The following is a 22,404-nucleotide window of genomic DNA, read 5'->3' as shown; positions in this document are numbered from 1 at the left end:
CTCGGCCATCCACTCGGAGGAGGCCTTACTGAGTCCCGGCCGACGCGCGGGCCAATCCCCTCGCCCTGCACCTTGGGCTGGAACCTGAGACGGGCTCGCCCCCAATGATGCTACAGTTACAGAAGCAACGCCGGTTTGTCATTGTCCCAAGAAAGAGGAGCGGCGTGCTTCTTGTCCGTTTCAGCAGAACTGCTGGCATCCTTCAGCTGGACAAGCTTGCGTCCCGGTTGTGACCTTCTGGGGGAGACCCCCGCGCGCGAACAGCACAGCCAGAGACCCCCTCAGGGAATCTCGCCTGCTGTTGAGATCGGCCGACGCGCCCCCGCCCGAGCCGCGGCTGGCTGCGTCCACCTCTTCCACTTCATTTATCCGTGGATCATCTTGAGTCGAGCTTGTAAATGTTTAGCATTTTGCTGCTTTACTGCTTCTTTCTGGCGACCGTTCCAGCACTGGCCGAGAGCGGCGGAGAGAGGCGACTGAGCCCCGAGAAAAGCGAAGTATGGGGTCCCGGACTCAAGGCAGCCGTGGTCCTTCCCGCGCGCTATTTCTACATTCAGGCGGTGGACACATCGGGCAAGAAGTAAGTCCGCAATGGCTCCATGACGATTTTGGAAGGCAGATCAAGCTTTCTGCTTCTCTCCTCGCGTTCTGTCCTCCCAGAACTCGTTTCTCCACAGCAGTTTAAAATCCAGGACACTTGGGGGCTATTCACATGTCTCTGGAATTTATCCCCATCCTACTCAATTTTTCTCTGTAGCTTTAGAAATCATTTCGAATTAGCTCTTCTCCTGGCCCTTTTGAAGGGGAGTCCTACATGAGTGCTGAACAAACAAACCCCTGTACTTTGCTTAAGGTATTCTAAATTTGTTTCTATTTAAATTAATTTATTATTTATTCATTTTGTGGAAGTATAGTAGATTTACAATGTGTTCATTTCGGCTGTACAACAAAGTGGTTCAGTTAGATCTATACATTCTTTTTTATTAAGTTTTATTGGAGTATAGTTGCTTTACGATGTTGTGTGTTTCTGCTAGCACAGCAAAGTGAATCAGCTATACATAGACTTATATCCCCTCTTTTTTTGGATTTCCTTCCCATTTAGGTCACCACAGAGCACTGAATAGATTGGGGTTGACATAGATACAGTCAATCCCAATACCGGTAGGTATAAAATAGATAACTAATGAAAACCTAGCACAAGGAACTCTTTTCTAATTTTTGCATAAATTGTTATAAGGAATTTGAACTCAGTTGTTAGAAAGTAGTTGGCTTCACCTTTTTCTGGTGCTGCTGTGTTTTCAGGTAGACCTCTGCACTAAGTGTGTTTTGAAACTCAAAATGAAAAATAAAACACTATTCATAATTTTATGGTTGAGGCAGAAAGTATCAAAATATGAATCTCCTGTGTTTGTTACAACTTTATTTCATCCCACTGCATTCAACTATCCCACTTGTGCTTGAAACTTATTTGTAGAGTTCACATACCTCTGACATGATTGTCTTTTTATATTGAAGCTGTCTGTGTATATTTTGTTGGCAAAAGATCTTGGGAATAAGAAGTTTTCCAAAGAAAAGGAACGTTATAAATTTTGTCACTTGGTTATAAATAGTATGGTTGGGAAACTGAGTACCATCTTAATCTTAACACCAAGAGCATGCCCTCAAAAGAAAAAAACCTTTTATACAACATCACTTGGATAATATGCTAACTACTAGCTTTTTCCATGGCTGAGTACGATTTATAATAGTGATTTTTTTTAAAGAATCATTGAGAGCGATGTTTCAGAAAACCATTAGAGGCATCATTTGATCACAGATTTCCAGATGTGATGGACACGAAATAAATAGTAGGTTAATAGGACTGTTTTTATATATGAAATGCATAAGGATGTTCTGTGTTTACAGAGATTAGTAGTCTTAAAAGACCTCCTTGTAATTTTGTAATAAAACTGATTTAACTTATCTTGACCATTGTCATCCTCTTTTCCTTTTCATCTCCAATCCATCCTATTAATTCTGGTACTGAAAGCATAAGGAAAAGGAAGCAAGCACATATTAGGGGGAGGATATAGAGAATAGTCAGGTTCACAGACTGGAGACCATAGTCTTTGTACGTTTGTTTCTTAAAACAATCTTTATGTTTCTCTGTTTTTCCCATCACAGATTCACATCTTCTCCGGGTGAAAAAGTGTTCCAGATTAAAATCTCAGCCCCAGATGAGCAATTCACTAGAGTCGGGGTCCAGGTTTTAGACCGAAAAGATGGGTCCTACATAGTAAGATACAGAATGTACGCCAGCTACAAAAACCTGAAGATAGAAGTCAAATTCCAAGGTCAACATGTGGCCAAATCTCCATATATTTTAAAAGGTAATGTGGAATATAATTTCAAAACAACAGTGTTTGAATACAATATTACCTGTCATTCAGTCAGTAAAAGCAGGTTAGCCTGATATTTTTTCACTGGAAGAAAAGAAATTTTGTTACTGTTTTTCAGTTGCTAAATCAGGTCAGACTCTTAGTGACCCTATGGACTGAAGTTGAAAGCTAAGTTGAGAATCCTGGTAGAAGAAAGAAATGCAAGATATGAATGGAAATTGTAATTCACTAAAGAGGAAAGAACTTAATATATTCTTTAATATGAACTTAATAGTATTAAGTTCTAGTAATAAAGAATTTGCTTCTGGAAGATGCAACATTAGCAAGAACAGTCAAGCTATATGGTCATAGATGGCACTTTCTTAGTTAGAGACATATGACTTAAGTAACTGATGAGTGTCACTGAAATTTGATCAATCACTTCAGGAAAAAAGGGCTTGATAGAGATAGTGAAAGTTGACTGTAGTTTTTTTGGTTTTGTTTCAATGCTATTTTTCCAGAGAAATTCTCCAATGTTATCTTATATAGGATAAGTGTACAGCTTTCTTCCCTAAAGCCATATCATTCCATATCAGCAGACATATATCCTAAAATATTAGAGAAGCAAGGAGAATACAGACACACAAATCTTTCTTGACCCACTGCTCCAAGAAAGGCAAATGTTTTTGTAGAAAGTGTCTAGGTTCCTTCCCCTCACTCCACTAGGACCACACGGTACCATATAACCTGCTAAACCTTAAAAAGATGTCCCATTGTCTCCTACTGCCTGGGTCAGGTGACAATCTGAGAATTATAGAAATAAATGACAGTGAAATCTCAATGCAGATTCTATGTTATGTTAGTATTATTTCTAGACACATGTAATTAATTCATAGTATTAGTGAAATGGGTGTTTTGAAGATTACTTTGCTTCTTTATATTTTTTTTAAAAAAACTACTAACCATAGTAGGGGTGCTTTATTTACTTGTATTGTTTTTTTTTTTTTTTTGGCCTCACCTCAAGGCTTGCAGTATCTTAGTTTCCCCACCAGGGATCAAACCCAGGCCCCAGCATCAGAAGCACAGAATCCTAACCACTGGACCATCAGGGAATTCCCACTTGTATTGATCCTTAGGATGATTTACCCATTGAGAAAAGTATCTTAGACATTTTAAGGACTTGCTTGTATAACAGACCATTGAAATATTAATTCCTTATCACTTTTGTCTTTCATTAAAACAGGGATATGCCTCTGATATCCTTTTACCAATGTTTGGTTATTCTTAAGTACACAAAACATAAAGAGTAATGCTTTGCGGTACAACAGAAACTAACACAACATTGTAAATCAACTATACTCTAATAAAAATTAATTAAAAAAAAAAGAATAATGAACTATGGGGACTTCCCTGGCCGTCCAGTGGTTAAGACTCACATGGCTTCCATCCCTGGTTGAGCAACTAAGACCCTACATGCCATGTGGGGAAAAAAAAAAAGAGTAATGGAGGGACTGTGGAAGCCACTTAGAGAAAAATGTAGTACCATTAGCTTTCTTTTGAAGTCATGCCAAGTGGACTTTACTGTGAAAAGATCTTAAGACCCAACCGTAAAAAGCTGTCAGAACAGATGTACTCGCTATTCCCCAGTGTAATAGAAAGGTTTCTCTTTTTAAAATAGGTTTTCCATCAAATTGCCCTCCCCATCTGACTAGGCAGGAACTGAAGTCATGCTACAAATATCTGTTACCCATTTCACACGCTGAGTGAGATTGTGCCTGTACCCTTTGCTCCCTGTGTCATCAGGGCCGGTGTACCATGAGAGCTGTGACTGTCCCTTGGAAGACAGTGCAGCCTGGCTGCGGGAGATGAACTGCCCAGAAACCTTTGCTCAGATTCACAGAGATCTGGTGCATTTCCCTACTGTTGACCCGGAAAAGATTGCAACGGAAATCCCAAAAAGATTTGGACAAAGACAGAGCTTGTGTCATTACTCCTTGAAGGATAACAAGGTGCAGTTGCTTGTTTGTCTTGGTGATGTATTTTTGTTTTGGCCATGTGGCTACAACTTAGCTACATAGTTTTATTAAAATCATTCTGCCGATCATTGTGATAAGCTTGATCTCAGTGAAGCCAAAGCGTACTTTTAGACTAACGGAATAAACATGGAATTGTCTTCCAGGTTTATATCAAGACTCACGGTGAACATGTAGGTTTTAGAATTTTCATGGATGCCATACTACTTTCTTTGACTAGAAAAGTAAGTATTTCTTTTCTCTTGTGTATAATGGACCATTTAAATCCAGGTTTTACATCATAGTCTTCCCAGCCCGCACAGTGGTAAAGAATCTGCCTGCACTGCAGGAGACCTGGGTTCAATCCCTGGGTTGGGAAGATCTCCCGGAGAAGGAAATGACAACCCACACCAATATTCTTGCCATGGAGAATTCCATGGACAGAGGAGCCTGGCGGACTATAGTCCGTGGGGTCGCTAAAGAGTCAGACAGGACTGAGCAACTAAACAGTAACAACAGCAGTGGAGTTTGGAGTGATAGTAACACGGCTGATGTGAAAAACGATACCATCATTTTAACACTCTGGCTTCCTTGTCCTAGGTGAAGATGCCTGATGTGGAGTTTTTTGTTAATTTGGGAGACTGGCCTTTGGAAAAAAAGAAATCCAGTCCCCACATCCATCCGATCTTTTCCTGGTGTGGCTCCACGGACTCCAGGGATATTGTGATGCCCACCTACGACTTGACAGACTCTGTCCTGGAAACCATGGGCCGGTGAGAGATGGGTCACAGACAACCCAGAGCCTTGGTTTTCTTTCCTTGATGAGTTTTTTCCCGACACCCCTTGAGAGGTGATGGTTTGGGGGAAACATCTGTTGCACTGTCTGTCTTCCAGAGTCAGTCTGGATATGATGTCCGTGCAGGCCAACACGGGTCCTCCCTGGGAAAGCAAAAACTCTACCGCTGTCTGGAGAGGGCGAGACAGCCGGAGAGAGAGACTCGAGCTGGTTAAGCTGAGCAGGAAGCACCCGGAGCTCATAGACGCTGCTTTCACCAACTTCTTCTTCTTTAAACACGACGAAAGCCTATATGGTCCCATCGTGAAACACATTTCATTTTTCGATTTCTTCAAGGTATGACATCGTCCAGAGCCAATGCTTTGTGATTTTCCAAATACCTGCATTTGAGTGCTAGGTCACTTGAGTCGTGTCGGACTCTTCCTGACCCTATGGACTATAAGCCACCAGGCTCCTCTGTCCACAGGAATTCTCCAGGCAAGAATACTGGAATGGGTTGCCATTTCCTTCTCCAGGGGATCTTCCTGACCCAGGGATCAAACCCATGTCTTTTATGTCTCCTGCGTTGGCAGGCGGGTTCTTTACCACTAGTGCCTCCTGGGAAGTCCCACCTGCATTTGATGGGTGGGAAATTAAATTACAGGAGATTGAGTGAGTGAGTGAGTGATAATCATTGCTCAGTCATGTCCAACTCTTTGCAACCCCATGGACTGGAGCCCATCAGGCTCCTCTGTTTATAGAATTCTCCAGGCAGGAATACTGGAGTGGGTTGCCATTTCCTTCTCCAACAGAAGATGAGAGGTGAGCACAAAATTTTAGGAACATCCAGGCATGGGGCGCCAGGGACTAACCAGCCCCTAGCAGGCAACCTGGATTGTACTCAGTACCTAGAAAAGTGAAAGTGTTAGTTGCTCAGTCCTGTCCAACTCTCTGTGATCTCATGGACTGTAGCCTGCAGGCTCCTCTGTCCTTGGGATTCTCCAGGCAAGAATACTGGAATGGGTTGCCATTCCCTTCTCCAGGAGATCTTCCTGACCCAGGGATCAAATGTGGGTCTCCCACAATGCAGGCAGATTCTTCACCGTCTAAGCCACCAGGGAAGTCCTGACTCAGTATCTAGACCTGACATGAAATATGCACCAAGGGAGTTTGGGATCTGGGTAATTTTTCCTCCATCTGACCTTCAAGAGGAGCACATTTTCACCCCAAACCCTTTTTTTTATTTAAAAATACGTGTTAGTGATTTTATAAATATTTCTCCCCTGAGCCATAGAATCACAATAGACTAAAGAAGGAATATAAAGCAGGTGTCTCTTCCCTTCTGGTAGGGAAATGACTTGGAATCCAACCAGCTGTTCTGCTCAAAAACTCTGGGTATCCTACACTCTCTCTGTGTCTAGAATGTGGGCTGTTCCTGTTTTCCCAGGGTTGATCCTTTTTCTGACAACTCTCCTTTCTCAAGCAGTGAGGTATACCACCCTGATCTCTAGACCCCCAAGGGATTTTGAAGCCCCATGTGGTGAAGGGTAGTCAGCCATCTCCTGCAGGTGGGAAGGTCAGTGATTGATGAGCTCTGCACAGAGGAGCCTGGTGGGCTACAGTCCACAGGGTCGCAAGAGGCAGATGTGACTGAAGCGACTTACTGCACAGAGCACAAGAAAGATGGCCATAAGCTGAATAATCAGTTTTTCTTCCATATGCATGTCACAGAAATTTTGGAAAGAAATGGTTACAACCAAAGAGAGCTGATTCCAGCCATTCCTCCTCCGAGAGTGTCCTGTCAGACCTTTGCTTTCTTTCTGTTGTACCTGTTGAATTTGTTGCAGCTTAAAACTATTGACTAGGACATCCCTGGTGGTCCAGTGGTTAAGAGTCTGCCTTGCAACGTAGGGGATGCAGTTTCGATCCCTGCTCTGGGATCCCATATGCTGTGGAGCAGCTAAGCCCATGTGCCCCAACTAGACAGCCTGCATGAAAATCACATGTGCCTCAACCAAGACCCAGTTAAATAAACAGATAAATATTTATTGACCTCTGCTGTGCTAGAAATACTTTGGTTCATAGATGTTCTTGCCCCAGAGCTTGTTAATTTCTTTAAGAGCTGGGTGTGCCCACCGGCTGTTTCAAAGGTATGGTTAACACAGTTTAGAATGTGCCATCAGTAGGTACTATCATGCCATCGATAGAGTAGTCACATGCGTACTAAGTCACTTTAATTGTGTCCCACTCTGTGACCCTGTGGACTGTAGCCCACCAGGCTCCTCTGTCTATGGGGATTCTCCAGGCAAGAATACTGGAGTGGGTTGCCATTTCCTCCTCCGGAGATCTCCCCAACCCAGGGATCAAATCCATGTCTCTTACGCCTCCTGCATTAGCAGCTGGATTCTTTACCACTACTGCCACCTGGGAAGTAGTCGTAATAAATCTAATTTCCTTCACTGGTAGGCTTTGGACAACAGTTTTATAATTTTATTGGTTGCTCCAGCGTTAGACTTGGGGCCCCTTCTTGAGATTTGGGGGAACATCAAAATAGGCCCTACATCTAGGTCAGTGTGTTATGTATACATATAAATAATTAATAGCACTTACTAAGTGGCAGGAGCCAAGGACAAAATCTAGCCAGTTTGTATCTGAGGATGATGAGGTTTGATGTGTGGAAAGAGGAGGAGAATAAAGAAGAGTGGGAAAAAGGGAGTTTAATGGAGGTTCTTCTGCTGTCCTGTGGTTTGCAGCATAAATACCAGATCAACGTGGATGGCACCGTGGCAGCCTACCGCCTGCCGTATCTGCTGGTTGGTGACAGCGTGGTGCTGAAGCAGGACTCCATCTACTATGAACACTTTTATAATGAACTGCAGCCCTGGAAACACTACATTCCAGTTAAAAGCAACCTGAGTGATCTCCTAGAGAAACTTCAATGGGCAAAAGATCACGATGAAGAGGTAAGGTCAGTCTCTTTCCAGATATCACAGGGTCATTTCCATGTCTTGTGCCTGGAAAGCATTCAAGATGCTTACATGGAGACCCTTTCCTGTAAATGGGAAGCCACATCCGCATGCATAGCACAGATCCCTTCAGGGTAAAGCCAGGCACAGTGGCTTGGATTAACTGCCCACTCTGCACATGACACGAAAACCTAACCCTTGGCCTCGATTTTGGTCTCACTCAGTTAGATCTGAGCTCCAAGCACCGCCTCCCCTCCCCTAGCAACATGAAGATAAAGATGGTCAGCCTGGCAAGGGAAGAACTAACTGTGCCTCGGATTAAAATGAAGGATTGCATGAGAGAAGCTTCAAACGAATTGTCTGCTAAAAATTATTCAGGCAGTGCATTAAGCTTCATCTTGCATTGACTTTGCAAAGTCATTGTTACTTCATTTTGTCTCTCTTTTCTGTCCCGGAGAGGCCCATTCTAGAAGGCCCAATATGACTTCTTAAACTATCAAGTCTTAAAAATCTCACTTTGATTTGAACACACATCCTCTAATGTTCCCTTTACACACAAGACTTCAAAGATACTGTAGCCACTATTTTCCCACCAAAATGTACTTGGAAGATCACTTAGCATATGTCTGCATGGGTAAAAATATGTCTCATTAAAGGATATTATTCTTGCTCCTATAGGCAAAGAAGATAGCCAAAACAGGACAAGAATTTGCAAGAAATAATCTCATGGGTGATGACATATTCTGTTATTATTTTAAACTTTTCCAGGTCAGTATTTTCTAAGAAAATAGAAATATTTGTAATTGTTCATGTTAGTAGCAAGTAATGTTTCACTGAACAATTTCTAAAAGTATTTTCAATAAGGAGATACATATATACCTCTGTAAGTGAAAGTCAGGGATAAATATTAAATTATAGTGAAAATGAAGGATGCTAAAGAATAGCTAATGGAGAATGCTACAACCTTAAGGGAAAGGTGTTAATGTTAGAACTGTGTGGCATGTGGTTAGAAAATTGGCCTCTGAGCCTACAAAGTTACTGTGCATGGATTCTTATTTGTTCTTTGTACAAAACTGCTATTTTGTTGCTGTTTCTTTTTCTATACAGTGCAAGGTATGTTTGGACCTGTTGTGCTGACCCCATTGGGCCATAACTTTTCTTGCAATTTGCCTTTATGGACCTACCCATTTAGGGATTGTAGTCAAAGCCTATCTGACAATTTGAAAGGTTCTTTTTTTAAAAATGCAGTCGTAAGCATGTAATTTGCTAATAAATAGTTCTAGATCTAAGTCAGATTGTTTTAATCTCAGAGTTGCAGAATTCTAGATATTGAGTCCAATGTCTCAGGCTCTGCTACAGAACAAAGTTGGTCGTTGCTGTTCCGCTCCCGCTTTGTAACCTTTCCTAAAGAGTGATGAATTATGTAAACTAAAGAAAGAACTGGGGGCATTTGCTAATCTGAATTCCTAAAGAGCCACAGGTTATTAGAGTTCATTCATTCAACTCACATGTACTGGAGCATAAGCTCCTCGCCCAGAACTTAGGACAGGGAAGCCCATGATGAATGAAGACGTGACTGAGGCTGTACCAGCTGTGGTGGGTCAGGCAGAAATAGTCTGTCCTCAGATTCTCAGTTTAGGGAAGATGGGAACACAGGCATTTTCACTATGTGGCAGAAGATGAAAAGAAATACCATGAAAGAGTCATATAAATTAAGAGTAGACTTAGGAGTGGGGACAGTCACCTCTCAGAAGCTCTGTCGTGGGGTTTTAAGGAGGGCCTTGCATTTCATAACTTGACACACGTGACTTAAATGAACCGAGTTCTAGCACACTCCAGTGTATCTCATTTGGTAAGTGCACCTTATGTTGTTCTTCAGTCACTGAATCGTGTCTGACTCTTTGCGACCCCGTGAACGCAGCATGCCAGGCTTCCCTGTCCTTCACTGTCTCCCAGAGTTTGCTCAAACTCACGTCCATTGAGTCAGTGGTGCCATCCAACCATCTCATCCCCTGTCACCCCCTTTCCCTCCTGCCCTCAATCTTTGCCAGCATCAGGGTCTTTTGCAGTGAGTCAGCTTTTTGCATCAGGTGGCCAGAGTATTGGAGCTTCTGCTTCAGCATATTAAGTGCTAAATAAAACATGCCTTTGTATTGTTGCCTATACAGGAATATGCCAGTTTACAAGTGAGTGAGCCCCAGATCCGAGAGGGCATGATGAGGGTAGAACCAGAGACCGAGGATGACCTCTTTCCCTGCACGTGCCACAGGAAGAAGGTAACCGGAACTGACTTCCTATCCAATGTCACAGGAAGAACTAACTATGATCCGAGTCCTCATTCTCCCCTTTACTCATCCAGTCAGGCAGCAACTACCCAAGTTCCTCCTGGAGCCTCTAAGCAACTCACTTTAGCAGAGGCAGAAAAAACAGTTACCAACAAAAGGCAAAAAAGGAAAAAAAAAAAAACAAAAAACAGGTGCTAAGATGCAGTGAAGTGAAGAGACATAGGAGCTCCCAGCAAAGTGGAGGGAGGCCTTTTTTATTGTGAGAATTACAGATCATGTAGCATTTGAATAGATATTTGCGGTTTGCAAAGCATTTTCACATGTATCATCTAATAGCCTCATCTCCCTATGAGATAGTTTCTGCAAAGTTTATCATCCCAGTTTAGAGATGGAAAAATATATAACCATGATTATTCATGTTAACAGATTATTCATTTAAAAGTGATCTCTGTTAATACCACTACATTACTGGGCTTCCCTGGTGGCTCAGATGGTAAAGCGTCTGCCTCTAATGCGGGAGACCCGGGTTCGATCCTTGGGTCGGGAAGATCCCCTGGAGAAGGAAATGGCAACCCACTCCAGTACTCTTGCCTGGAAGATTCCATGGATGGAGGAGCCTGGTAGGCTACAGTCCATGGAGTCACAAAGAGTCAGACACGACTGAGCGACTTCACTTTCTCACTTTCACTGATTTCGTTTATAAAAGGCAGGCTCGCGTATGGACTTGGCAGGCTAAGGAGGATATGGACTTGGCAGGCTAAAGAGGACCTTAGCCGTCACCCAGTAAATGCCTTCATTTTATAGTTGACAAAACCAAGCCTAGAGAGGAATTTAGCTCAGAACCATCTATCTGGATTATAGCAAAACAAGCACGAAAAACCAGTGTGCCTTCTTCAAACTGTGTGCGTGTTTGTGTGTAAAGACACTGTGGCAGGGGAGGGTTGTTGCAATTTTAGTTGTTTTCCATCTAAAGGAATGTATATTGTATGAAAATTACTATATAATGGCTTGGCATTCTTTTAAACAACATCACCATGTCTGTGAATGGACAGACTCAACATTGTGCGTTGGAACCAGAGTTGAGAAGCAGATTTTGCAGTTAACCATTTCTGCCTCCCAAGGGGGTATAAAAAAGAATAAGGTGACTGCCAGCTCTGGTGGTGTGATGGAACCAGCTCATACAGGCTCATGTGTGCGTGATCAGTTGCTTTAGTCATGTCCAACTCTTTGTGACCCTATGGCTCAGGTCCAGTCCATGGGATTCTCCAGGCAAGAATACTGGAGTGGGTTGCCATGCCCTCCTCCAGGGCATCTTCCCAACCCAGGGTTCAGACCTGCATCTCCTGTGTCTCCTGCATTGCAGGTGGATTCTTTACCGCTGAGCCACCAGGCAAGTCACATACAAGCTCACTGATTGTTAAATATTTAGGAATTCTGCACAGCAGTTAACCTTTGGTAGCTTGGAATACACCTGGTTGCAGTATTTACACCATGAAAACAGCACCTGCTGAAATTAGTTTTATTTTGCTTCATTTGCTTTTGTTTTGGATTTGCCTCTAACTAGCCTTCAGAAGTGGTACAGCATCAGTGGTCACCCCTCTCAAGTGTTGCAAGGCCACAGAATCACTGAAAACCAGTTTCAAAACAGAAATGGCCAAAATTGGAAGGTACTCCCACATGGAGTTTGATTTGGTATCAGAATGAGTCTGTTGGCTCCAAATGAAACTGGGTGGCTGCCTTACTCCACTCCTCTTTTTTTTAATTTATTTTTATCTCATAAGTGAATTTGAGGAGTGCCAAATGATTCCCCTGATTGGTAGAACTTATGGCTAGAATGATAGCTTTATTGATTTTCCCACCCGCCGTGTCTACTCTGGCCATTCACTGATACCGTTCAGGACACAAGCCTTTACCATAATACAGACCCCTAAATGTTCAGGTTCCCACCAATGAGACTTTACCCTTGCTGCTGCTGCTGAGTCACTTCAGTCGTGTCCAACTCTGTGCGACCCCATAGACAGCAGCCCACCAGGCTCCCCATCCCTGGGATTCTCCAGGCAAGAACACTGGAGTGGGTTGCCATTTCCTTCTCCAATGCATGAGAGTGAAAAGTGAAAGTGAAGTCACTCAGTCGTGTCCGACTCCTAGCGACCCCATGGACTGCAGCCCACCAGGCTCCTCCGTCCATGGGATTTTCCAGGCAGGAGTGCTGGAGTGGGGTGCCATTGCCTTCTCCAGACTTTACCCTTAGATGATTTCAAATAATAATGATTTCAAATAATAAAATCCTAAAATTTTATTTGAATCCTAAAATTCAAATAAGAAAGTCCTAAAATCCTCTAGTGATGACTCGGCTTTGTTTATCCCTTTTTTAATCTTTGTGTGCTTGTGTGCTCAGTCGCTAAATTGTGTCCGACTCTTTGTGACCCTGTGGACTGTAGCCCACCAGGCTCCTCTGTCCATGGGATTTTCCAAGCAAGAATACTGGAATGGGTTGCCATTTCCTCCTCCAGGGCATCTTCCCCACCCAGGGATCAAACCCGCATCTCCTGCATTGGCAGGCAATCTGAGCCACCAGGGAAACCTCTTTGTCTTTAGGGGAAAGTAATTAATAGACTAAATGTAAGCCTTCTTATTCATGGAAAACTTCTTGATGGCTCTAAATATTTGTTTCTTAATTGCAGACCAAAGATGAACTGTGATACGCAAAATACCTTTCCTTCAAATAGTGGTGCTCTGAAGACTCTTCTTAAGTGAAAAGAAGAATGTCTTCTAAATACTAATTCCATGGACAGTATAAAATCTGCTCTATGATTGTCTGAATTATGAAGATCTGTTTCTTCTTATGCAGTATTCCCACGACAGTCATTGGAAGTACATTTTTAGGATTTTATAATAAAATCACTTTTATTTTAAAGGCCTGTGTTGTGCTCATCATTAGCTGTGTTTGGACCATGGAGCAGTAAAAAAAAAAAAAAAAAAAGGGTGTCTGAGTCCTGAACTCAGTCTGAAGCATGTCAAAAGCCATCACCTACCTAGATACAGTTTACATGACAAAGCAGTAAACTTCTGACTTGTTTACACTATTATTTTAGATAATCAGTCACTCACTTAATACTAATTAATACACCTTCCAAGGTTTTTTGTAATCTGGCCTCTTCCTGTATCCATCACAAATGTATTTTATTTAACAAGTATTTATTAAGCACCTAATATGTGCCAGGCATTGTATTAGGTTCTACAGATACAATAGTGAACAGCCACTATCTCTTCTGAAAGAAGAGTGAAATAAACAAGTAAAAATAAATAAGCAGGGCAATTATGGATTGATTAAAACAGTTATTACAGAGAGAAAGTGGGCTTAGTGGTGGTGGCTAGAGATCAAAGATGCTACTGACTTCTCACTGTTAAGCAAAATATTTGTTATGGTTAATGATAAACAACCACTACTAAAATATGAAATTTCCAATTATTAAAAAGGAAGCACATTAAAATTTTATTAAATGCTTTTCAGGCATATATTTACATATTCATGTTTAATGGTGATTTATTCTCTTCCATTAATCCATGATGAACTACATTAATACTATTCTCATTTCGAAACATTATAGAACCTCCATTATAAAAACTCTAGTACATCCAATTATGTATTATTTTAATGCATGGATGGAATAATCATGCTAATATTTAGCTAAATCTGGCCCACCACTTATTTTTGGACAGCCTGAAAGTTAAGGATGATTTTAAAATTTTTAAATGGTTGAAAAAAATCAAGAAAAGAATAGTAATAACATGTAAAATTTATCTGAAATTGAAGTTTTGGTGTCCATAGTTTTGTATTAGTTTCCTATTGCTGCTATGACAAAGTATTAATACCAAACAAGAGGAATTCAGTCTCTTAGGGTTCTGGATTTGAGAGTCAGGAATCAGTGTTTCTGGGACAATGGCGATGTATTTGGAGGGCTGGTTTCTTCCTGAGGCTCTGAGGGCAGAATGCCTTTTCTGGCTCCTAGGGGTGTGTTTCTTGTGGTTCTTGTCTTGTGGCCCCTTCATTTTCCCAGCCAGCAGCTCAGCATCTTCAAATCTGTTTGTCATCACACTGCCTTCTCTCTCTGAATGTTGCAGCACTGTTATTTATAAGAAGTCAAACAGTGGAAACCATCCAAATAGCCATCCACCAGTGAATGGATAAACAAAATGTGGTTTATCCGTAAAACTGAATACTACTCAGCAATGAAAAGAAACGAGTTATAAGGAACAAAGTACTATTAGATATGATACAATATGGATGGAATCTTCTTTTTCTGAGGCAGCAAGCGGTGTCTTAGCCTTATGGCCGGTGCACCTGCTGGAAGGGAATGGCTGGGACTCCGAAGGATCCTGAAAGAGGAAGTCGGGGGTGAGGCAGCGAGGGGAGGCGGCCCGACAGCGCCCCCTCGGGCTGGGCAGCAGACACCGCCACAGCACCGGCGGCAGGGGCGGGAAAACTCCCGCTCCCAGCGTGCCCCGCGCGCCAGCTCGCGCGCCTGGGGGGCGGGGCCTGCGCGCGCCTGCGCTGTAGCGGGACGCGCTGGCGGGCGCGGCGAGGCGGTCCCTTCGAGTGTGGTAGTTCGCTCCCTGAAGGGAGTGAGGACGGTTAGGTGCTGCCGGCCACTTTCCCGTCCCTGGTAAGTGCGGCGGCTGTGGCAGCGGCGGCGGCAGTGGTCGGGGCTGCTACTTGGGAACGGCTTCCGAGGGCTTTCCGCGGTCCCTCCAGCGGCGTTTCGGCCTCGCGGCCGTCGTCCCTCAGGGGCTGTTGGGCGGCTCCGTGAGGCGTGAGGCGTCGGTTAGGTCCCGCGGGCCGCGGCAGCTGGGGCTTCGGCCGGCCGGTCGGGAGGCTCCTAGAAGGGACGGTGAGGGCGGGGCGAGCCGGCCTCCGAGCGAGGATCTCCCGCGCGCCGGCCACCGTGCAGCCCCGACGGGCGGAATCGGACGGTCCTCGGGCGCCTTTGGGTCCCCAACCCCGGGAAGCCTGACCTCGAGTTTCTGCCTTGTTCCGCTTGTTGTCGAGGCGGCCCGGACCCGCGACTCCCCTCAAGGACTTGAAGTCTGACAGTTGCCGTTGCGTTTTCCTCGCGATTTCCAACGTTCCGCCCGGACGAGGCGGATGACGCAAGAATGTTTTTTTTTTCCAACTGAAAGTTAAGGGGTGGTGGCATCCGATCATCCGGCTTCGGATGTGGTCTCTGTCGCATCCTGACGACAGTAGTCACACAAATCACTCTTGAAAACGCCCACAAGCGTGGGCACGCGGGTCCAGACGGTGAACCGTCGCAGCCTCTCTCCGAAGTTGGTGGCGTTTGCTGCCTTTGAAGACACCGAGGCGGAGCCAGGCTCCAACCCCGCCGCCCCTTCTGACCCGCTAAACCCGAGATTTATTAGCTAGAGCCGGCTCACTATTGCCCTTATAGTCCAGCACGTGTTGCACTGTTGGCAAGGACAGGCTGTCCGTCACGCAAGAGTGGCGTTTGCCAGAAAAAAAGAACCACGAGCACCCCACTTGTTGAGGAATAGAGCATTCTAGGTTAAGAGAGTGGGTTGAGGACGTGTATCTAATTTTACTCCCTGAAATCTCACTGAAAGTACAGTAAAGGGATTTTCAAAAAGACACAAACCCACAGAGATGAAGAAAATGGGAAAGAAACAATAGCAGTAAAATACTGGGCTCCAGAAAGCAAGTGTCGTACAATTATATATATATATATAAGAAACAAAATCTTCAAAATGTGCAGAAACTGGCAGCATGGGACACTTTGGGAGCTGGCAATGAAAGGAATGGTGCTGGGGATGGATGTGCATGGCTCAAATAAAGACCACTTAGGTGAGGTCTGTCTGAGAAGTAATTAGATAGCAAGCTCTCCTTCCCCGTTTCATACTGGTAGGATACTGCTTCTCTCCCACCAGGAGACTGGAGGCTCTTCTCTTGAGAACATAAAATGGGATCTTTGAAGCTGGGGACCCCAGGCACAATTATGAGTCTACGTTTATGAAAACAGACAGTGAAGGCTGAAGCCCTTCATCCTCCTCCTCCAGTTTAAATCCCAGAACTTTTTGCAGCCGGTCTAATACGTTTCAGGCTCTGTATGAGAATTCTACACACACATAACATGTAAAGGGAAGGATCTGTGCAATAAATTAGTCACAGTGATGGCTTCTTGGAAGGGAAAGAAACTTTGTGGCTGGGGGAAAAATGTGAAGAGACTTCACTATTCAGACATTTTTATTCTTTTAAAATAGTGTACCATGTGCATATATTGCCTATTCAAAAATGAAATGTATTTCTTAAATGCAAATGAATACACCCTTTGACACAGGAATTTATAGATATGTCTACACACATGTATTGCCACTCATTGCAGTATTGCCACTCATTGCAATATTGCTTTAGCAAAAGATTGGAAACAGTCTCAATTTTCATTAATAGATTGGTAAACCATTGCAATATTGCCACTCATTGCAATATTGCCACTCATTGAAATATTGCTTTAGCAAAAGATTGGAAACAGTCTCAATTTTCATTAATAGATGGTTGGTAAAATAAATTTTGTACAACCCTCCTTTGGAATATTTTGTAGTCATAAAAAAACAATGAAATAAGCTCATTGTATAAAAAAGAGTAATCACAAAGATATATGTTGGGGAGGGGGTTCAGAAAAAATATATCACTAGTTTTATAAAAAGATGTATGTATGTATATATGTATATAAAATACCTAAAAGATAAGCAGAATACTGATTGCCTTTGAAGAGGAGATCTGGATGGTAAGGCAAAAGTGGAATTAGGGAGAGACTTTTCACTGTATACTTTTGTACATTTTGAACATGTTATTCAGTGAATAAATTAGTAAATGTTAATAGGAAAAAAATTAATGATCCTGATGTTAAGCATATCCTGAACAATACACTACGGGAAAGAATACTGTGTAACAACCCTGAAGTCTTAGTGGCTCACAGCATTTCATGCCCTTGATTCTTCAGGTAGACATTTCATGGTTCTTCAGTGGTTTAGATGTTGATTGGACTAGGCTGGACTCCAGACTTCAGTTTTGAGTTCAGATCTGCTCCATGTATCTTCATTGTGGAACCCGGGCTGAAAAGGCAAAAATACGTGGAGCGTACTTTTCTTGGGGCTGAAGGTGAGAGTTTAAGAGCCCTTCTGGAAAATTTGCCATGCTTCAGCTCAGAAGTGGCACACTGAAACATCTTTTGGTTAAAGCAAGTCACATAGTCAAGCCCAAAGGCAATAGTGTGGAGATTTACATTCTGTCTAGTGGGAGGTTTCTGCAGTCTCAGGACAAAGGATGTGGATGTCTGCTTCCACTGCAGGGTAGAAGGAAGAGTTGGGACCAGTAAAGACGAAGGAAATGGGTTAATAGAAAGATGCTGTGAAATTAGGTTGAAGATAGTTGGTTGAGAACAAAGATGCTTAGGAAAAATACGTATTTATATGTACCAAGATATAGCATCCTACTTTGATATGAGTTTTCTTATAGAATGCATATTATGGTATCACATTGACTTAGATAACATCTGCCAGCCCCACACCTGGCCGGCCCTATAACCAATTCTGAATGACCATTGGAATGAAAATAATGTAGATGTAAAGATATCAGTTCCTAAAGTAGTTATATATAAATGTCTTTATTTTAGCTACTAAATATTCATTCATAGTTCTTGTATCATATCCATGTCTACCAACCCACCTTTTACAATAGAATCTTCTTTTCAGGGAGATGTCCTTTGCTTCTCAGATGTAAGGCACTTAAAGATTGTTATTCAACAGTGAAAATGAGTCATACAGAGGTAATACATATTTTCATATATTCTGCATCTTCAGGGTTCCTTTTTTTTTTTTTTGTAGTCATATGGCTCCAGAATAATTTTCTTATTTTCAGCTTGTACTGTGAGAGACAGTATAGCATTAGTGGTTAGGAGTGAGAACTTTGGAGCAGACTGCCTGAATTTGGATCTTGGCTAGTGGATATATAACCTTGGGCACATGATATAACGTACTGTGCCTCAGTTTTCTCATCTCTAAAATGGAAATTGTAACAGTACTTACCACAGAATTCTTAGAAAGTTTAAATGAGTTAATATATAAAGAGCAGTTATGATAGTACCTGACACAATAAGTACTTAAATATAAATTATTATTAATATTGCTTTTTATTTTGAGGCTGTGATTTGAATCATTTGTATTGCAGAACAAACCTATATAGTTATTCATTTGTCTAAATAGTCAGGGAAGTTAATTTTTGATCCCTTTATTCTCTTGAATTCCAGGTAAAGTTAAAAGTACCTTTTGGAAATAAATTGCTAGATGCTGTTTGTTTGGTACCTAACAAGAGCTTAACATATGGAGTCATTCTTACACATGGAGCATCAGGAGATATGAATCTCCCTCATTTGACATCACTGGCATCCCATCTTGCCTCTCATGGGTTTTTTTGCCTGAGATTTACCTGTAAAGGCCTTAATATTGTACATAGAATTAAGGCATATAAATCAGTTTTGGTAAGAAAATTTCTTTATATTTACTTATAATAATTCTATTTTTTAAATGCACAGTAAATTGACAAATTTTATTAGTCATTTGGTTTAATTTTAAAAACCCTAATGAATATTCTTAGAAACTCAACAGTGTGTGAAGGCTGGGTAGTGGTCAGATTGCTCTTTTTTACCATCAGTTTCTATAGGGATGAGTGCTCACATCATAGATGTTTCTCCATGATACTGCCAAGGCATCTACTTATGATGTAATTTCCTTCTTGGAATTATATAACTTAAGCATATACAGTTCTAGACAGTTAGCCTCATATGCTGTGAGTGTACAAATAGCATGATTTCCATGTTGGAAACTAAAATCCCTGGATGAAAACCGAAATTTCTTTTAATCCAAATTACTTCAAGCGTGCTAAGTTTTTCAGAGCTTTAAATCAGATGTTAGTTGTAGCATTATCAGATTTTGCCTTAGTTGGAAGCTTTTAACTGGCTCTTTTTTTCCCATCCAAATTTTTTTCTTTAAAAATGTTTTAGTACTTGAATATTTTAGACAGTGTTTTTTTTCACATATTTGTGTGTATTACCCAATATATGACTTGATAGTGAAGGCATGACCAGAAGAGCAAAGAACTGGTTACCTCTTCCAAGTAAAATCCCTTAAAATGTTGTGGTTGTCTTTGTAAAAGTTTTATACACTCTAGTAATGATGAGAAATATGTGTTGGTTTTTCCAGTGGAATATAGGAGAAGAACTGATGGTTTTTTGGTTGATTTTTCTAGAATTACCTAAAGACCTCAGAATACAAACTTGCAGGTGTTTTCCTTGGAGGTAAGTTGCAATACTTGTGAATACTTGTTTTAAAATCTACTCACATTAATACAGGAATAGGTAATCAAGAATTAAAATTAATGACAGGAATAGAGTTAAGGATTTTTTGTTTTGTTTTGGTAAGTCACGTCCAGGTATAATAACATCAAGGTGCTTTAATATTTAAATCGAATTTAAGCCATATACATATGTATTATAACCCAAAGACGTCTCCTTTTATTATATTCTTGAATCATCCTCTGAACTGATCCCTTCACAAGGTTTGTCTTTATCTCTTTAAGTATTCTTTCAATAAATAATTATTCTTTTTTTTAGATTTGATTTAGGATCAGTTTTTAGCTCTTCACAAGTCTGTGGGTATTGAGGCTTGTTAATTGCCACCTTCTGTTAAGTATAGATAAGCAATATGATGGATGCATAGTAAATTAAATCTGCCATTATCATCACTACTACTTTATGTGAATGTCTGTATTTCAAACTGAACTTGATTTTAATTGATTTTAGGTCGTTCAATGGGCTCAAGAGCAGCTGCTTCTGTACTGTGTCATATTGAGCCTGATGATGCTGATGATTTTGTTCGAGGTCTCATTTGTATTTCCTATCCACTGCACCATCCAAAACAGCAGCATAAACTTAGAGATGAAGATCTCTTTCGTATAAAAGATCCTGTACTGTTTGTGTCAGGCTCAGCAGATGAAATGTGTGAAAAGGTGATTATGACTTGCTGTTTGTGTGAATGAAAGAGAATGAAAGAAACATCTTGGGAACAAGATGCTACCTGCAACATTCAGTCTCTTTAAAAAGATGCTGATTTTACTATGCTCCTTTTATGTCTTTGGTACCCTGTTACTGAGGGGAATCTAAAACTATGAGCGTACTGACAATATTCAACCCCTTGTAATTAGGTGATAAATGAATTAACTCTTACTTAGCAAATGAAGGGTTAATATCTGAATCTTGTGAATTTGGGATTACTAGACTGTATATTTGTTTTATCATTTCAACATTTAATCACATTCTTCGAATTTGTTATAAAATTGACCCTTGAAGAAAAGTAACTTGTACATATTACTAAATTTTAGTGTCTTTCCCAGAATATATAATTTTCTTGGGAAAAATATTTTTTAGAAGAATTTTTTGACTTGTCAAGAATGAATGCTTGATCTGTTCTGTGGTGTTGCTATATGTAAGAAGTCTGTATTGTCACTTCTTGCACAATCCATTGCCTCATAAGTTATCTTTAGAGTAGGTTTTAATATTTAGTGAATGGATGCCAAGTATAGGTGGGGTAGGAGAGAGTAAATCTTTATGAAACACCAATAGGGTATTAGTCTAGTATCATCTTCTTTTTTCCTTTTAGAACTTGTTGGAGAAAGTGGCACAGAAAATGCAAGCTCCTCATAAAATACACTGGATTGAGAAGGCAAATCATTCCATGGCAGTGAAAGGACGATCAACAAATGATGTTTTCAAAGAAATAAATACACAGATTTTGTTTTGGATCCAGGAAATCACTGAAACGGACAAGAAATAATTGTCTATAAGTTAAAGGCTATGTTATTTTGAATACAAGTACAGTTAATTTGTTAAAGAAGAGCATACTTCTCAGCATTATGAGATATATTTCAGACTAATTTAATGTCCTTTCATGTTACCCCGTTTTGAAAACACATTTTAATAGTGAAATTAATGTTCTTTATAAAATGTCTCTTGAGAGTACTGTCATAGTTGTATAAAGATGATGTACAAATATTGAAGGTGGTCTAAATATAATTTATTTTCTTTAATAAGTTTTGAAAAATTAAACGTTGAATTTTGTTACAACAGAACTTTTGTCTCATTGCTGTGCAACTCAAACAGTGCTCTTAATTGTGCAGAGCAGGGTCATCTTTATGAAGGAAGAACAATGCTTTAGTAAATTTAGTCAGTTTTATAGAATGTATACATCTAAGTCACCTAATGTTTTATTAAATCTCAAGGGATAGATGAAGATACATTTTCATATATGGGGACTCTGAACATTGTTTTTAGAATAAAGTAACAACTTTTATTGAATAAATGCTTACTGAAGGTCTGTTACAGGCAAAGCTTCATTAGGTTTACAACAGTGATTAAACGTGGAGTTTAATATAGTAGGGGAACTTGATGTCTAAAGCTCTCTGATTAAGGAGAGAATGAAATGAGTAAATAGTGGAACTAATATCTGTGTTGTATCTAGACAGAGTTAGGGCTCTTAATTTTGCTTTGAGAAGTGCAGGTATCACTTGGACTAGACTTCAGGGTATTGAGTTAGATATGAAAAACTTAGTTTCTATATTTCCTGTACAGAATGCAAAAAATGTGATGAGGCTGATGATATATAGTATAAGTTTGTAGTGAGCAGTGGTTCTCTACAGTAGGAAATTAACTCCCTGAGTACCCTACTGACCTCAGGTTAGGCCGTTCCGACAGTCAGGGCAGCCTAGGAAGCTTTCAGAGTTTTCAGGTCCCTTGTTTCTCCTGCCCTGATGAAGTCAATGGATTTTAATTTTTCTAAATAGTGCATAAAGAACAAAAATCTAGATAACTAATGTGTATATTAGATATAATGTGAATATTAGAATCAAATGTACTATTACAAAATCAAAATTTCCATGTCACT

At 41.0% G+C, this 22,404-nt stretch overlaps 2 protein-coding genes across 4 annotated transcripts; both read left to right on the top strand.

Annotated features, from left to right (window-relative positions):
• The first annotated feature begins 97 nt into the window (after nt 1-97).
• Nucleotides 98-13,312, top strand: KDELC1 (KDEL motif containing 1). The gene is made up of 10 exons (XM_027557936.1): nt 98-580; nt 2,164-2,369; nt 4,161-4,366; nt 4,537-4,614; nt 4,970-5,142; nt 5,264-5,501; nt 7,898-8,107; nt 8,789-8,878; nt 10,279-10,386; nt 13,080-13,312. Exons 1-10 carry the CDS (start codon nt 399-401, stop codon nt 13,095-13,097), a joined length of 1,509 nt encoding a protein of 502 aa, XP_027413737.1. The 5' UTR covers nt 98-398; the 3' UTR covers nt 13,098-13,312.
• Nucleotides 13,313-14,946: 1,634 nt separating this feature from the next.
• Nucleotides 14,947-21,592, top strand: TEX30 (testis expressed 30). 3 transcript variants are annotated; one of them, XM_027557938.1, is made up of 6 exons: nt 14,947-15,062; nt 18,163-18,236; nt 18,717-18,947; nt 19,715-19,763; nt 20,268-20,473; nt 21,124-21,592. In XM_027557938.1, the coding sequence occupies exons 2-6, from the start codon at nt 18,222-18,224 to the stop codon at nt 21,295-21,297; spliced, it is 675 nt and encodes a 224-aa protein (XP_027413739.1). In that variant the 5' UTR covers nt 14,947-15,062; nt 18,163-18,221; the 3' UTR covers nt 21,298-21,592. The 3 variants fall into 3 exon arrangements, with proteins under 3 accessions (XP_027413739.1, XP_027413738.1, XP_027413740.1); XM_027557937.1 differs by lacking the exon at nt 14,947-15,062 and adding an exon at nt 15,096-17,569; XM_027557939.1 differs by lacking the exons at nt 14,947-15,062; nt 18,717-18,947 and adding an exon at nt 15,098-17,569.
• Nucleotides 21,593-22,404: the final 812 nt, after the last annotated feature.

The sequence above is a fragment of the Bos indicus x Bos taurus genome, chromosome 12 (assembly GCF_003369695.1).
Source record: "Bos indicus x Bos taurus breed Angus x Brahman F1 hybrid chromosome 12, Bos_hybrid_MaternalHap_v2.0, whole genome shotgun sequence".
Classification (NCBI taxonomy): domain Eukaryota; kingdom Metazoa; phylum Chordata; class Mammalia; order Artiodactyla; family Bovidae; genus Bos; species Bos indicus x Bos taurus.
Note: the sequence above shows the minus strand (reverse complement) of the source record. Positions and strands in the feature narration are given on the sequence as shown.

Coding starts and splice junctions, on each gene's coding strand:
- TEX30 (XM_027557937.1), top strand. CDS start 17,443: ATGTTGATTGGACTAGGCTGGACTCCAGACTTCAGTTTTGAGTTCAGA. Junction 17,570..18,162: donor TACTTTTCTTGGGGCTGAAG/GTGAGAGTTTAA, acceptor TCTTCTTTTCAG/GGAGATGTCCTTTGCTTCTC. Junction 18,237..18,716: donor TGAAAATGAGTCATACAGAG/GTAATACATATT, acceptor CTTGAATTCCAG/GTAAAGTTAAAAGTACCTTT.
- KDELC1 (XM_027557936.1), top strand. CDS start 399: ATGTTTAGCATTTTGCTGCTTTACTGCTTCTTTCTGGCGACCGTTCCA. Junction 4,615..4,969: donor TACTTTCTTTGACTAGAAAA/GTAAGTATTTCT, acceptor TCCTTGTCCTAG/GTGAAGATGCCTGATGTGGA. Junction 5,143..5,263: donor GTCCTGGAAACCATGGGCCG/GTGAGAGATGGG, acceptor TCTGTCTTCCAG/AGTCAGTCTGGATATGATGT.